At 44.0% G+C, this 13,964-nt stretch overlaps 4 protein-coding genes across 4 annotated transcripts; 3 read left to right on the top strand and 1 right to left on the bottom strand.

The window, feature by feature from the left end:
* Nucleotides 1-299: 299 nt before the first annotated feature.
* EAE98_002712 (uncharacterized protein) lies at nt 300-1,583 on the top strand (the record flags this gene model as incomplete). The annotated part of the gene is made up of 4 exons (XM_038950332.1): nt 300-443; nt 515-623; nt 686-1,159; nt 1,228-1,583. The coding sequence occupies 4 exons, from the start codon at nt 300-302 to the stop codon at nt 1,581-1,583; spliced, it is 1,083 nt and encodes a 360-aa protein (XP_038812861.1).
* Nucleotides 1,584-2,102: 519 nt separating this feature from the next.
* On the top strand, nt 2,103-3,770 carry EAE98_002711 (uncharacterized protein; the record flags this gene model as incomplete). Its single annotated transcript, XM_038950331.1, has 1 exon — nt 2,103-3,770. The coding sequence occupies one exon, from the start codon at nt 2,103-2,105 to the stop codon at nt 3,768-3,770; it is 1,668 nt and encodes a 555-aa protein (XP_038812860.1).
* A 420-nt stretch (nt 3,771-4,190) lies between these two features.
* Nucleotides 4,191-8,420, bottom strand: EAE98_002710 (uncharacterized protein; the record flags this gene model as incomplete). Its single annotated transcript, XM_038950330.1, has 2 exons — nt 4,191-6,560; nt 6,609-8,420. The coding sequence occupies 2 exons, from the start codon at nt 8,418-8,420 to the stop codon at nt 4,191-4,193; spliced, it is 4,182 nt and encodes a 1,393-aa protein (XP_038812859.1).
* Nucleotides 8,421-10,349: 1,929 nt separating this feature from the next.
* Nucleotides 10,350-13,952, top strand: EAE98_002709 (uncharacterized protein). Its single transcript, XM_038950329.1, has 2 exons — nt 10,350-11,001; nt 11,066-13,952. The coding sequence occupies exons 1-2, from the start codon at nt 10,639-10,641 to the stop codon at nt 13,727-13,729; spliced, it is 3,027 nt and encodes a 1,008-aa protein (XP_038812858.1). The 5' UTR covers nt 10,350-10,638; the 3' UTR covers nt 13,730-13,952.
* Nucleotides 13,953-13,964: the final 12 nt, after the last annotated feature.

Below are 13,964 nucleotides of genomic sequence, written 5' to 3'. Positions count from 1 at the left end.
CAGCACCAAACTTCCCGTGCGAAGTCCCCGGATTACGCCCCGCACTCCTATAACCTAGCTTTGGCCCCGCCAACAGCAAGCCAGGGGGTTGTATGACGGGAATGCCTCGATAACAAAACAATTTTCATTTCTACAAGATAATATTACGGTCTGTTCCCGTCATCAGCTCATAATTGAGAGAAGTCGTTACGAGATTCCAATTCTAAATTTCAAAGTTGGTCGGTCGCCTTGCATTGGTTGTAACGTGTATGTTCAGAAATTCGTTTGTTCGCCGACTTCACCCTCTACAACCGAGAAGAATGCTTCATCATTTGATGGTGGGAACTTGGACCCCTCCAGGTGCAATTTTTACCATTGAGTTTGATGATGAAGCATTAACTTTGAAATTGCTCAAGAGAACACCAATTCCAGAAGATGAGCCAATTTCCTGGATGACTTTTGATGTAAGTTGGGATCTCTGTCGGGTGGGAGTCTAATGAGCGCCAGTAGGCTGACCCAACATCTTCTTGAATAGCATGCGAAGAAAAACATATATGGAGCTTCAATGAAGAAGTGGTCAAGTCATTCTGTCACAAGCCCTGCGGAAATCCAACATACCACTTCACATCCTATGTCCCATGACCGTATGTAACTTCCTCGGTCGCTGTATTCTTTGCGAAAACATTCTAATCGCGTTTGCAAATAGCATCCGCATCGAAATCCGACACGAGAACGAGAGCAATTTTCTGCTTAGCATCAAAGAAAGCACCTTATAATGTTTATGGCAATCCATTCTATGAATTCGCTGGCCATGGAAATGTTTTCTCTGTTGATGAAAATGGCGCATTGAAGGAGAACATTCAAAATTATGAATATAGTCCCGAATCTGCAATACATGGCATGGTATTTGACGCAGAAGAGAATTATCTTTATTCTGCAGACATGTGGGGGAACAAAGTATGGACACATAAAAAAGATAGCCAAACAGGTTTACTTGAGTTGGTGGGAAGTGTAGATGCGCCGAAGAAGGGAGATCATCCTCGATGGGTTGAAATACACCCAAATGGAAAGTATCTTTATGCTTTGAATGAAGCAGGAAATAATCTGGCAGTTTATGTCATTGATGAGAAAACTCATCTGCCAGTATTCACAAACATTACATATCCTCTGGTACCCCCAGGTATGCGTTCCTCCTTCCTTTCATGTTCACGGAAGATTTCCCGCTTAGCGACTAACATTTCATAATAGGGGTTCCGAATCTGAAGTTATATCGATCCGATGTTGTTTTCATATCACATAGCGGCAAATATCTTTTTGCGACATCACGATCGAACGATTTCAAGGTTACAGGTTACATAGCAGCGTTCAAACTCGGACCAGCTGGAAATATCGAAAGACAGATTTGTCTGAATCCGACGCCAACAAGTGGAGGTCATTCAAATGCAGTTAGTCCTTGTCCTTGGAGTGATGAGTGGTTGGCTTTGACAGACGATCAAGATGGTGGATTTGAAATTTATAGATGGCACGAGGAGTTTTTGTATAGGGTTGCGAGAATTGATATCCCGGAACCTGGGTTTGGTATGAATGCCATTTGGTATGATTGAAGAATATAGAAGATAGAAATAAATGATATTTGTGACATAGTATACACGACGTATCGTAGAGTGTAAATTGTTGAAATGTAATTTTACAAAAAATATTCCGAATATTTCCTTCCACATGTCAATTAGAAACCATGATGAACCTTTTATTTAATGCCTTAAAACCTCCAAGGTTAAGGCATGAATTTAATCCCCTCACTTGGAAAATGCCGGAGAAGTTTCCGTGTCAAACACATACCGGATTTCTAACCGCTATTCAACCACCCTCGAGCCACCCCTCAATAATATGGGGACGATATTTCATGGCGAACAAACATGGAGGGGCAGATATGGCCATGTGAGACGGTTAAGCCTTCTGCCCCCTTGATCATCTCGGTCCCGTCCGCTATGCGAAATTATTCGCAATTCACCTCGAGGAATCCTCTCATCAAGATATCTCTCACTTATCCCAACGATTGAATTTTACAATCAAGTCAATTCATACAGAAGACTCGAAACAGTCCCACTACAGCATACTCAACCATGGCACCCATACCCGGTATCCTGTATGTTACCATGCAGCCTCAAGAATCTCTTCCAGATTCTCAATGGCACGACTGGTACAACAATGAACATGGACCTCTCCGATTGCGTCTTCCCTTCATCACAAATGGTTTTCGCTACCGCGCAAGCGACTTGTCTTCCGCGAAGCCAGCCTCTCCATCTCATCCAGAATGGATGGCCATTTACGATGTCACAGATATGGCAGCCATGAACACCGATACCTATCTTCGACTCCGCGGGCCCGAAGTAAAGACCGATAGAGAAAAGGAAACAATGGCGCAGATTAAGGTGGACAGGAAATTGTATGATTACATTAGTGGCAAGGAAATTGACGGATATAAGAAAGTGGAGGAAGTGGGGTATGATGAGGGCAATTACGTGGTGACTTCTACGGCAGAAGTCAAGGAGGAATTTGATGAGGAATTCAATAAGTGGATGGAAGAAGAACATTTATCAATGATTGCGAAGATTCCAGGTTGGAGACGTACAAGGCGCTTTGTTACAAGCAGTATCTTGGGAGGCAAGGAAGGAAAGGAGTATTTGAATGTCACTGAATTCGCTCCTAAAAACGATGCATTTGGGGATGCATTTAAAGCCGTTGGTTCTACAGAATGGGCCAAGAAACTCACATCGACCGCTTTGAATTCCTTTAATTCTAGGCAATATAATTTATATTATACATTCGGCGCCGCACCCCGAGATATCTCTAACTTTTCAAGATCCTATTCGACGAATTGGAAATCGATTGACGGGAAAACAAGCACTGGACCAAATACGATTGCTGAAGGGGGGGCCATCGAGTCCTACATAACAACAAAAGATGGAGTCGATCTTGCATACCGACTCGAAGGATCTTCTGACCCAGCTGCTCCCCTTATCATCCTCAGCAATTCCATCCTCGTAAACTATTCAATCTGGACACCTTTCATTCAAGCATTCCTTGCCTCACCAACTGGCAAAAATTACCGCATTCTCCGCTACAACTCCCGTGGACGCACATCCAACGCCGGCTCTTTACCCGTAACCGTCGATCTTCTCGCTTCCGACATCATCCACATCTTAGATACTCTGCGTGTTCCCAAAGCAGCTTGTCTAATCGGTGTCTCACTCGGTGGTGTCACCGTTCTCAACACTGCACTCAAATACCCCAATCGTGTTAATGCTTTTATATCCTGCGATACAAATGCCTATGCTCCTCCTTCCAACCCCAAAGCATGGGATGAGCGCATCGCCATGTCTGCCGCCGAATCTGCCAAATCGTCCAACGATGAACAGATTGTAGGCTCAGAATTGGCCGAGGTTACAACTCGCAGATGGTTTGTAGCAGAAAATTACGAGAATGAAGTATTGAAGAAAAGATTTGAGGATGTGAAGAAACAGGTCGAGGAAAATAGTTTTGAGGGTTTCCAGAAAGGTGTAAAGGCTCTTTATCAATATGATATTAGAGAAGAGATGAAGAATCCAGAGGTTGAGAAGGCCTTATTTGTAGTTGGTGGTAGTGATGGCGTTTTACCCAAGACAATGAAAGAGATGGCAGGTAATTATGGAAAGGGTGTTGAGTGTAAGGTTATTGAAGGAGCGGGACATTTACCGATGGTTGAAAAGCCAGAGGAGTTTGCTAATGTCGTAGCTACATTTTTGGGTTAGCTTGTATATATCTCTGTTCAGTTTGTTAAGTAGTTATTAGATGATCCAATGTTATCATGACAATTCATCAATATTTTAGCCCCTTCTGTGAACTCTGGATTTTTGCTCTGCACCACGCCAGTGAACTTTCCAGCTCACTGCCACACAAAGTAAACTAGAAGGATCGCATCAGATACAAACTTCGTTTCATTATGTATGTATGTACCTATGTACTTAACTGCTCTGAATCCATCCGCCCACCCTTCTCAATAACCAACCACCACCCCCCAAGCCCATCATGCAGCTACCTCACCAATGTGATACTATACACACTTCAATATGAATACACCGAAAGTGACGCAAAAAGAAAAGAAGGAAAAAAAGCACGAGAGCTATATACCAAGATCTCTTCCTTCCGCGATACAATTCTTGTTCCCTTCTTCATCGCGTATACCTCAAAGGAATCTTTGCCCGACGAGCTGTTCTTCTCACCGCAAAGTCTGCTGCTTCTTCGTCCTCATCTTCGTTCTCATTTTCATTTTCATTTTCATTTTCATTTCCTTCCTCGTCCGCATCGCCCATCTCGATATCTGAACCTTGACCACGCAACATCTCGTCTTCCGCATCACTATCTTGTATCATGTTGTCGTTGTCATTGAGATTGCGAGTAGAATCCATCATCATCTCATCGCCATGACCAGCCTCTTCCTCACCGGGATATACAGCATTCGATGGTCCCGCAACATCATATTCTAGAACCTTCGCCTTTTTACTCGCCTTTCTCGGTCTTCCTTTCTGCCAGCCCTTTCTCTTCGCTGCTACTGTTCCCGGCACCGTTCCTTTACCGCTATTTCCACCCAGTCTATTCAACGTGGCTTTATTCGTCTTGGGCAATTTTCCTTTTCCCTTTGCACTTTTCTTATTCAAACCGTATAGCTCCGCAAAATTGCGACCGTAGTCGAAAAGTAATTCCTCCCCAATGAGAATATCTCGAGTCGCCCGGAACGCAATTCTATGCTCTCCATTAACCAATAGAATCCTTGCAGCGCAGTTCATCCCGTCGGCTTCTGATCCCGCATGGTTTATGAATCTCGTTTTATTGCCCATCCGCATAGCATCTATCGTCCATTCTTTATTCAAGTTAAATAGAAAACTCATGAACTTTGCATTGTATTCCACTCCTCTGCGTTCGGCTTCGTTATCAGAAATCAATTCTCCTGTATATTCGCTTAGGAAATCCCCTTTCTTGACAGGTTCTGCAGTGAAAAGTCCAAAGCCAGCTCCTTCGATTGGAGATTTTCCGAGAATCAATTTCTTATTCACGCCCCTTTGCAAGGCTATATTTTGACAACCATACTGGAAAAGTTCGTTCTTATGACGGCTCTGCGGTCGAATCCGAGGAATTGCTCCACAGGTATTGCATTGATCGCCGCATTCGCGGTTCATTTGAAAGCATATGCATGTATCAGAGGCGCAAGCAAGACCCGTCGAATGACAAGAACAACCGGCAAATCGTCGTTCACAACGATCTGAACAACCGCAGAATTGTTCGCAGAGAAGATTGTTGAGAGCGCAATAGCATTTCATCTCCCGACTACAGGGCCCTTCGTGTACGCAAGGAACAGGTTGGGAGCGCAGTTCGTGTAAGTGTGCCATGGTGCTATCTTGCCAACCCGGTTTGAGGCCACGATTGCGAGGTACAGCTTTGGGATTGTACCACTCTACTCGTTCGCTCGGCTGGTGACTCTTACTTCTGCTCAAAGGGGCTTTGTCTTCAAGCTCTAGAATCTTGGAATAAATCTGCCAGCAGGGCTTTTCGAGAATCTCCACAAGAACGCATGGTCTACTGGGTTTGATTATAAGTGCGTCTTTCAACTCATTTTCTTCCTCTTCGGTCCAAGAATAGTTTGCCCAGTCTTTCCATCCACTGTAACATTCATCATTACATGCCTCGACAATGTCTTTTTCTGTGTTCCAAAGCTCCGGATGCCAATCCTCATCACCATGGTCTCGGCCATTGTGTTTCCGTAAGACATCTGGCAAATGCATGATAGATTTTTCCCACGCATACTCGTAATCAGACTTATTGAAGTATGATTGCTGAGGAGAACCGATCTCGGAGGAATTCTCTTCACTAGGGATGTCCTTATGTATCCTTTGATAATTATACTCACCATGCGTTGTGCATGCAGCACCTTGGCATATTAAACAGGTAAATTGGGCCGTTGTCTCTAATCGAGCTGATGGTTCGTCAGATCGTTTGTGCAACTCAGAAGTTGATCTCTCAATGTAAGCTTTGAACTGGGATTGAGACAGGACCACAGTTTCCAGATCAACCTTAAAGTATTCAGCCAATACCTCAGCGACCATAGCCATTCTCTTCAATAAGTGGCCAGATAGAGGGCCACCAAGTGTTTTTAGGACCAATTGTTTCTCTCTGGTAGGATACGGTATTTTATCAGACTGATGTCCCAAAAAGTATTGAACGAGCGTGTCCATATCACAATTGTTGTCGAATCCTATGTTGCTTAATGCGACAACCACTCGCCTATTTATTTGGGTTATTTGTTCTTTTACTCTTGGGTTATCAAGCCTTTCTGTGTACGCTGTATTCAATTCCCTTTCGAATTTATTCATAGCTTTCTCTTCATTCTGAACAACCAATGGAACATACCGCAGGATATCATCATCTCCTGTTATATGATTTCGTGTGACATTGATGTGATGAGTGTAGCTCGGCGTTCGCTTTACGTCACCATCTCCCATTATCTGTGGGCATACATAATTTGAAGTTTTCGCTTTCTTGGATGTCTGTTACGGTTAGCAAATAATGAATTACATGATTTCATTAGAACATACTCGTGTGATTAGATCGATAGCATCATCAAAAGTTTCGTCTTGCGCCGTGAAAGATGCAAAAGGATTCTCTTCATCGTCATGTAAAGATATATTTGACGCTGCAAGGGGCCGCAATTGTAGTTTCTCCAAGTGACGCTCAAGGCTGAATCCCCAATCTTCCATTCCTATCTCCCCTAGTTTTACCAAACTTGCTTTGATCTCCTTTGCGGACAACTCTCGCGATACCACGTCAGACGATGCATCTAGGACTGGGGACTTTCCTCTTGATCTCGGGATAGATGATGCCAATCGTCCACGTCTCTCCCCTTCTTGCACTCTGAGAGAAGGTGAGTTAGAGCGGGTAGATGCAGGCCTCGAAGTTACGTTGCTTGATGTTTTACCTCTTGTCATTCTCTTCTGTAGTATTGATCGAAAATCATCGTCACCATCATCAATGTCGTTATCTACAGCTTCTTCGTCGGTATTTTGAGCGCTCTCTCTTTCGATCTTCTGTTTTTCCCAAGCTGGCCCGCGTCTTGCACCGCCATGATTCCCCTTCTTTTGATAAGGACCCTTTCGGATTTTATGAATATCAGCACCATTATCCATATCTCTTCCCTTGACTTTAAGATTAGGCTCAGAGAGATCATTTGTTATAAATGAGCTGGGGCTCTTGTCTCGATTTGCTGTTGATTCAGAAGACCCAGTTGCTCCTCTCGTCCGCGATCCCCGCAAGTGCCCTGCAGCCTTTCGCGACTCAAGTTCCTTCTGAGCTGCAAAATCGTTTTGAATTACAAATTCATCATTGTCATTTTGATTTTGTTTGTCTGACATTCTTGATGTGGACGTTCTCGTAGAAAGTGGAGATTCTTTGATCTCGGGCGATCTAGAGTATTGCCTGATCGTCGCTGAAACTCTTTTAGGCACCAGTCTGGTAGGAACACTACTTGTAGCAGGGTCGTTCCTCAGAGACGAAGTGTCCGAAGGGAGCGGTGCAACAGCGTTGCTGAATGGGAGCCTTTCTGTGCTAATTTCCTTGGCAGTCTTTGAATCCATCTTCGAGAGATCGGATGCTGGCTGCGCACTAGCTTTTGGACTTGACTGCTGGCCCACAACGTGGGAAAGATTGGAAGTGACTGATGGCTTTGTTGCAAATCTAAAACGTTTCGATGCTGCCGGCGTTGATCCAATTGAGCTGGGCGAAGAAGTGTTGTTATTTCGATTTAAATCGGAGCCAACTGGACCAACTGATCCTGAGTTAGACTTTCGATGTGAGACCACTGTCTTGCGGGCAGTGCGGCCAGTGTCTTGTCGTGGAGAAGAAACGTTACCTGCATCCCTTGCTCCATTAGACTTCAAGCCCGAATGCGACCTTCTATTTATAAAATCGTTGCTACGCTCACCGCTATTCTGCTTTGAAATTGATTCTGATAGATTTTTATGGAATTCATCATCAGATTCACCGTCCGATGAAAGGCTATATGTTCCCCCAGTCTTATACTTTTGTGTCTTTATTGGCAGCTTTTCTGTCGATGTTGCTGAACTACTGGCTGACAATTTGGTTGACTTCGCCTTCGCCTTTGATGTTAGCGGCGCAGAAGGTTCATCATCAGACGATGAACACAAGTCAATGAAAGACTTGTTACTTTTCTCCTTGGGTATCTCTCTCGGGTTCTGCGTGGGAATCTCTTTGGATTTCTCTTGACGCTCCTCACTACGATTCCCATTGCGCTTCTTATCTTCATCACTATCGTCTGTGAGATCAATAAGTATGGGATAACCACGAATGCTACTGGTGGAGCGCGATGCGCTGCCCCCATTGACTCCCGACATCTTCAATACGATTTCGCTCGAAAATCAATTTTATCGTATATCACGGCGATATGCTACCTCTTGGACAAGCAGGTTTTGAAACTGGATATCCAACGCATGATAATAAATTGAAAATTTGTTCGAAACCAATTTTCTGATTGTCTCACGAGTTGACAGGGGGAGGCCAAGAAGACCTCAAGTAACGTGATTTTATGTAAATAATCGGGAAGTGAATGATCTTATAATGCGATAGTTCGCGAAAAGTGAAAGTGTTATGATGTGAGGTATCGGAGGTATGGTTTAATGAACCAAAATCTAGAGTTGAGATCCGAAGACTACAGATTGGAGGAAGTCTGGAGTTGATCGTGTCAACTAGATGAATCCGGAGTACGCGATTTGATACTCTCTTCGCGTCTCGACTCTCGATGCTGCTATGTATCCACTTTTATAGTAACTGGCCCTGGCAGATTTTGAGTCTTGGCGTGCTATTGTCCATGAGTATGAGTTGCGATATCTTGTAAGACGATGAAAAATGCTGTGGAGAAAAGTTGTCAAGATATATCTATTTGCATGAAGAAACAGTTTCCTGATTGCTGTTCCAATAAGATGAGAGGATGAGCGAACGAAGAAATCTTGAGGTATTGGCATTGCTTATTGGTGAGCAATTGCAAAAAAGGCCTATGTTGTGTGATGTTGCACCAACAAATTTAATTATTACATAAGCAATGGCAGATATGAGATTGGCATGGTGGCATCAAGTTACAAATTAAGCAGGTGAGGCAGGGCAGGATAGGAAAACATCAATCCAATTTTCAACTGCATGACTAATAAACATCAAAGTTCTATTGACAGCTACTCTCTGTATGGGGAGTATATATGGAAAGCCTTATGTGAATTTTTGCAATCATTTTTCAACTGACTATTTGGCCTTGGTCAAACATGATCTAGTTCGTCTAAATCTCATGGAAACCTTTATAAAGTTTTTCATGTTAGTCTTTGCTTGCTCAACACGATTCAATACAATCCATTCTCCCATCTGTCTCCCTTTCTCCCTGAGATCATTCTCACTCGTGTACCTACATGAAAGCTTAACACCAGTTTCCTACCGAATCCTGGCAATGTTTGTTGTCCACCTTGATCGTTCATTGCTTGGCTGTAGAGTTGCTCAATGTGGACAGTCAGATGGGAATGCCCCTACTCTTCAACGAATCTCTTCGGATGTCTATTGAGAATCCGATCTTACATGCTGAAGGCTCATCCAGTTTATCAATGCCCTTCGAAAGGAAACCCGATTAAGAGAACAAGAAATCGGGAAAGTAAGAGTAGTGCTATCGGGAAAATCGAATCGTACCCTTCTCGCCCTCTCACCCCGAATCGTTGAGCTCTTGATCAATGGAAACGATCCGGTGTATCACCTGATCGGATTGATTTCTATTTGGTTGTGTTATCACTTATTAGGAGAGTAGCTTGATAGTGGTGTACATTCTCAACTTTTCACTCCCTTCAGATACTCTTACTCCGGAGTCCGTATGCACTTGACCATCTTTAATAACCTTATTGATCGGCATCTGTGGGGATGTCATTACAGTGTCACGTGTACACCTCGGGTAGTGCCGAAAAGCGGAGAAACTCCCCTGCACCTGCCACCTCCATTCTTTGAACTGTCAAATTCCATTTCCAAGGTTAGCTAAGAAATTACTTTACTCCACAACTTGATGTATACATCAATTCATTGGGTGGAAAAATATCCCAAGTTGTTCCGTGATCTCGCGGGGGTAACCATACAACTGTCAAAGAAATCCACACCGTCCCGATCGAAGTTGTCGCCTGCCGAGGAATTTGCCAACAATTTGGTTCCTGCGGGACTTATATGTTGCTTGATTCCTGTTGGTTTATATGATTGGCAAATTGCGGTAGAACCATATTCCGGAAATTCGAAATTTTAATATGTCTACGAGATCGCCAATGTACTACTACCCCTCTCAGAATCCATGTTCGGGCCAGAATCGTCCGCTTTCTCTTGTTCTATTGGGCAGCTTAAAGATATGCATACTGGGGATATATTACCATCCTCGGTACAAACGACCTTGAACTACCTCGTAGTGGGTCGCTTATACGAAAGCTACATATTAAGCACTTATGAAGTCATATATGCGAAAAGTTGTGTATAAAAGAGCTTGATCCTAGATGTTGTTTTCTCGAGCAAGCAATCAGGTCCTTTGCTCATCTCCTACGCACCATGCTGCTGCAGTCACTATTTGCGTGGGCATTGACTCTAGGGTCATGCGTCGCCCAGAACAGTACAAATGGCACATGGCCAATACACAACAATGGTCTCACTACGCAGATTGAATGGGATCATTATAGTATGATAGTCAATGGACAACGTTTCTTTTTATGGTCCGGCGAGCTCCATTATTGGCGAATTCCCGTGCCGGAACTGTGGGTTGATGTTCTACAAAAGATCAAGGCCGCTGGTTTCAATACATTTGCGATTTATACACACTGGTACTTTCATAATCCAAACTCTGAAACGCTCGACTTCGAAAATGCAGCACACGATTTCACAAAGATCTTTGATCTTGCTAAAGAATTGGGAATGGTATGGTTTAAATGATCCAATCTCGGTTCGAAAACAACAAGGACTTGGCTAATCACATGTTTAGTATGTTGTGTTTCGCCCAGGGCCTTATGTCAATGCCGAGTCCAATGCTGGAGCTTTCCCATTATGGTTGACGACCGGGGCTTATGGAGCTCTTCGAAATAATGATACTCGCTATACTGAAGCCTGGACACCTTTCTGGGAAAAGGTTGCCTCTATAGTTGCCCCATATCAACTTACCAATGGAGGAAATGTTCTCACTTATCAAATTGAGAACGAGCTGGGCTCACAATGGCGTGGAGCCCCATCCAAAAAAATTCCCAATCTATCTTCCGTTCAGTACATGGAAGCATTGGAAGCCTCTGCACGAGCTCAAGGTATTACAATACCATTCCAAGCCAACGATCCTAATCTCAACTCAGACTCGTGGTCAAAGGATTTCTATGATGGCTATGGCTCAGTAGACATCTATGGTATGGATTCTTATCCAGCATGCTGGACTTGCAATTTGACAGAGTGCGATTCCACAAACGGAGCATACAAACCTTTCAACGTCATCGATTATTACGATCATTTCGAAGCAATCTCACCAACTCAGCCATCATTTCTCCCAGAATTTCAAGGTGGTAGTTTCAATCCCTGGGGTGGCCCCGAAGGTGGATGTCCAGAAAACTCTCCGCCCGATTTCGCAAATCTCTTCTATCGCAATAACGTTGGACAAAGAGTGACAGCCATGAGTCTTTATATGCTTTACGGAGGAACTAACTGGGGTTGGTTAGCAGCTCCCGTCGTGGCAACTAGTTACGATTACTCGAGTCCAATCTCTGAAAACAGAATGATCAATGACAAGTATGCCGAAACCAAATTGTTCGGCCAATTCCTTCGTGTAGCCAAAGATTTGACAAAGACTGATCGAATTGGCACAAACCAAACCGCTTCTACCAATCCAAATATCGTATACTCCGAACTACGCAATCCAGATACAAATGGCGCGTTCTACGTTACGATCCACCAGGAATCTACAGTTGGCACCAGAGAGGAATTCTACATCCACGCTAACACATCCAAAGGAGAGTTCACGATTCCTCAAAAGGCCGCGCCCATTGTTTTGGATGGCTTCCAATCTAAAATTATTGTCACAGACTTCAGCTTTGGATCTCACTCGCTATTGTACTCTACAGCTGAAGTTCTTTCCCATTCTGTTGTAGATGAGCAAGACATTCTAGCTCTCTGGATGCCAACTGGTGAAGCTGGCGAATTCGTTATCACTGGTGCGAAATCCGGCAAAGTTTCCAGTTGTGGAGGTTGTTCTTCCGTTGGTTTCTACCCACAAGGGGATGATCTCCTCGTCACCATCTCTCAATCCAAAGGCATTAGTATCTTGACATTTGACGATGGACTCCGTGTTCTCGTCATGGATAGATCATACGCATATGAATTCTGGGTCCCAGTTCTCACAGCAGATCCATTCAGTCCTGCGAACGAAACTGTGTTTGTTCAAGGCCCAAGTCTAGTCCGAAGCGTTTCCTACTCCTCCGATGGTACAACTTTGGAGCTCACCGGAGACAACAATGGAACTTCGACACAGATCGAGGTTTTCCCACCCAAGGTCGTAAGCAAAGTTACATGGAACGGTCAATCCATTACGACATCCAAGACAGATTACGGTAGCTTAATCGGCAGTCTCACCGGTCCGACACTTGATTCTTTGACTTTACCAGAGATTTCTGGCTGGAAAGCAAACGACAGCTTACCTGAACGTCTATCTACATATGATGATAGCTGGTGGATCGCTGCCGATCACATGAACACTTCAAATCCAACCAAGCCAGAAACACTTCCAGTGCTCTACATCGATGATTATGGATACCATGTTGGAAATCATCTCTGGCGTGGAAGATTCGAAGGTTCAGCAAGCGGAGTATATCTCAGCGTCACTGGAGGTCGTGCTTTCGGCTATAGTGCCTGGCTGAATGGCGAGTTTATCGGCTCATATCTAGGAGCTGCTTACCCAGATACAGGAAAATTGACACTTTCCTTCAGTAATGTCACCGTCAACTCGAATTCTACCAATATCCTTCTCGTTCTTCAGGATAACTCTGGTCATGATGAGACCAGCGAGGCACTCAATCCACGAGGAATCAATAATGCAACCTTAATCAGTTCTTCTGCCAAGAATTTCACATCATGGAAAGTCACCGGTACGGCTGGTAAGCCAGATACAGCAATCGATCCTGTCCGTGGTATTCTCTCAGAGGGTGGTCTCTACGCCGAACGTCTCGGATGGCATCTTCCAGGTTTCGACGACAGTGAATGGTCCTCCGCATCCCCAAGCAACGTTTCTTCTTCAGCCGGCGTAACATTCTACCGCACCACCGTTCCTTTAGCCATTCCTACAGGTCTCGACGTGGCAATATCTTTCACACTCAACGCTTCACCCTCAAACGCAGCTCTTCGTGCCCTTCTTTTCGTGAACGGATACCAATATGGACGATTTAGTCCCTGGATTGGAAACCAAGTTGAATTCCCTGTACCACCTGGAATCTTAAATTACGATGGGGATAATGTTATTGGGTTGAGTGTTTGGAGACAAGAAGAGGGTGGTGAGAGTATGGGTGTTGATGTTGGATGGAAGGTTACGGGGGCTTTTGCAAGTAGTTTTGAGCCCATCTTTGATGCAACATACTTGCAGCCCGGATGGACTGAGGAGAGATTACAGTATGCTTGATGGCTGTATCGTTGTAATAATGATTTGATGTATTATGGAGGAAAACGTTTATTGTACGATTTAAATTTATGTCGATGTCACGAAATTTATTTTGTGGCACCCTTGATTTATGCTGTTGTCGTTTTTGAAAGCAGAGTTCTTGTCCTATTGAATTTCTCGCGTTTTTGCTTCGTGGCATTTGATATTATTAACTAACATATTATCAACCAACATATGTTGTATCTTTAAGGGGGTG

Source organism: Botrytis deweyae (assembly GCF_014898535.1).
Source record: "Botrytis deweyae strain B1 chromosome Unknown BDEW_005, whole genome shotgun sequence".
Lineage (NCBI taxonomy): Eukaryota > Fungi > Ascomycota > Leotiomycetes > Helotiales > Sclerotiniaceae > Botrytis > Botrytis deweyae.
Note: the sequence above shows the minus strand (reverse complement) of the source record. Positions and strands in the feature narration are given on the sequence as shown.

Coding starts and splice junctions, on each gene's coding strand:
- EAE98_002709 (XM_038950329.1), top strand. CDS start 10,639: ATGCTGCTGCAGTCACTATTTGCGTGGGCATTGACTCTAGGGTCATGC. Junction 11,002..11,065: donor TTGCTAAAGAATTGGGAATG/GTATGGTTTAAA, acceptor TCACATGTTTAG/TATGTTGTGTTTCGCCCAGG.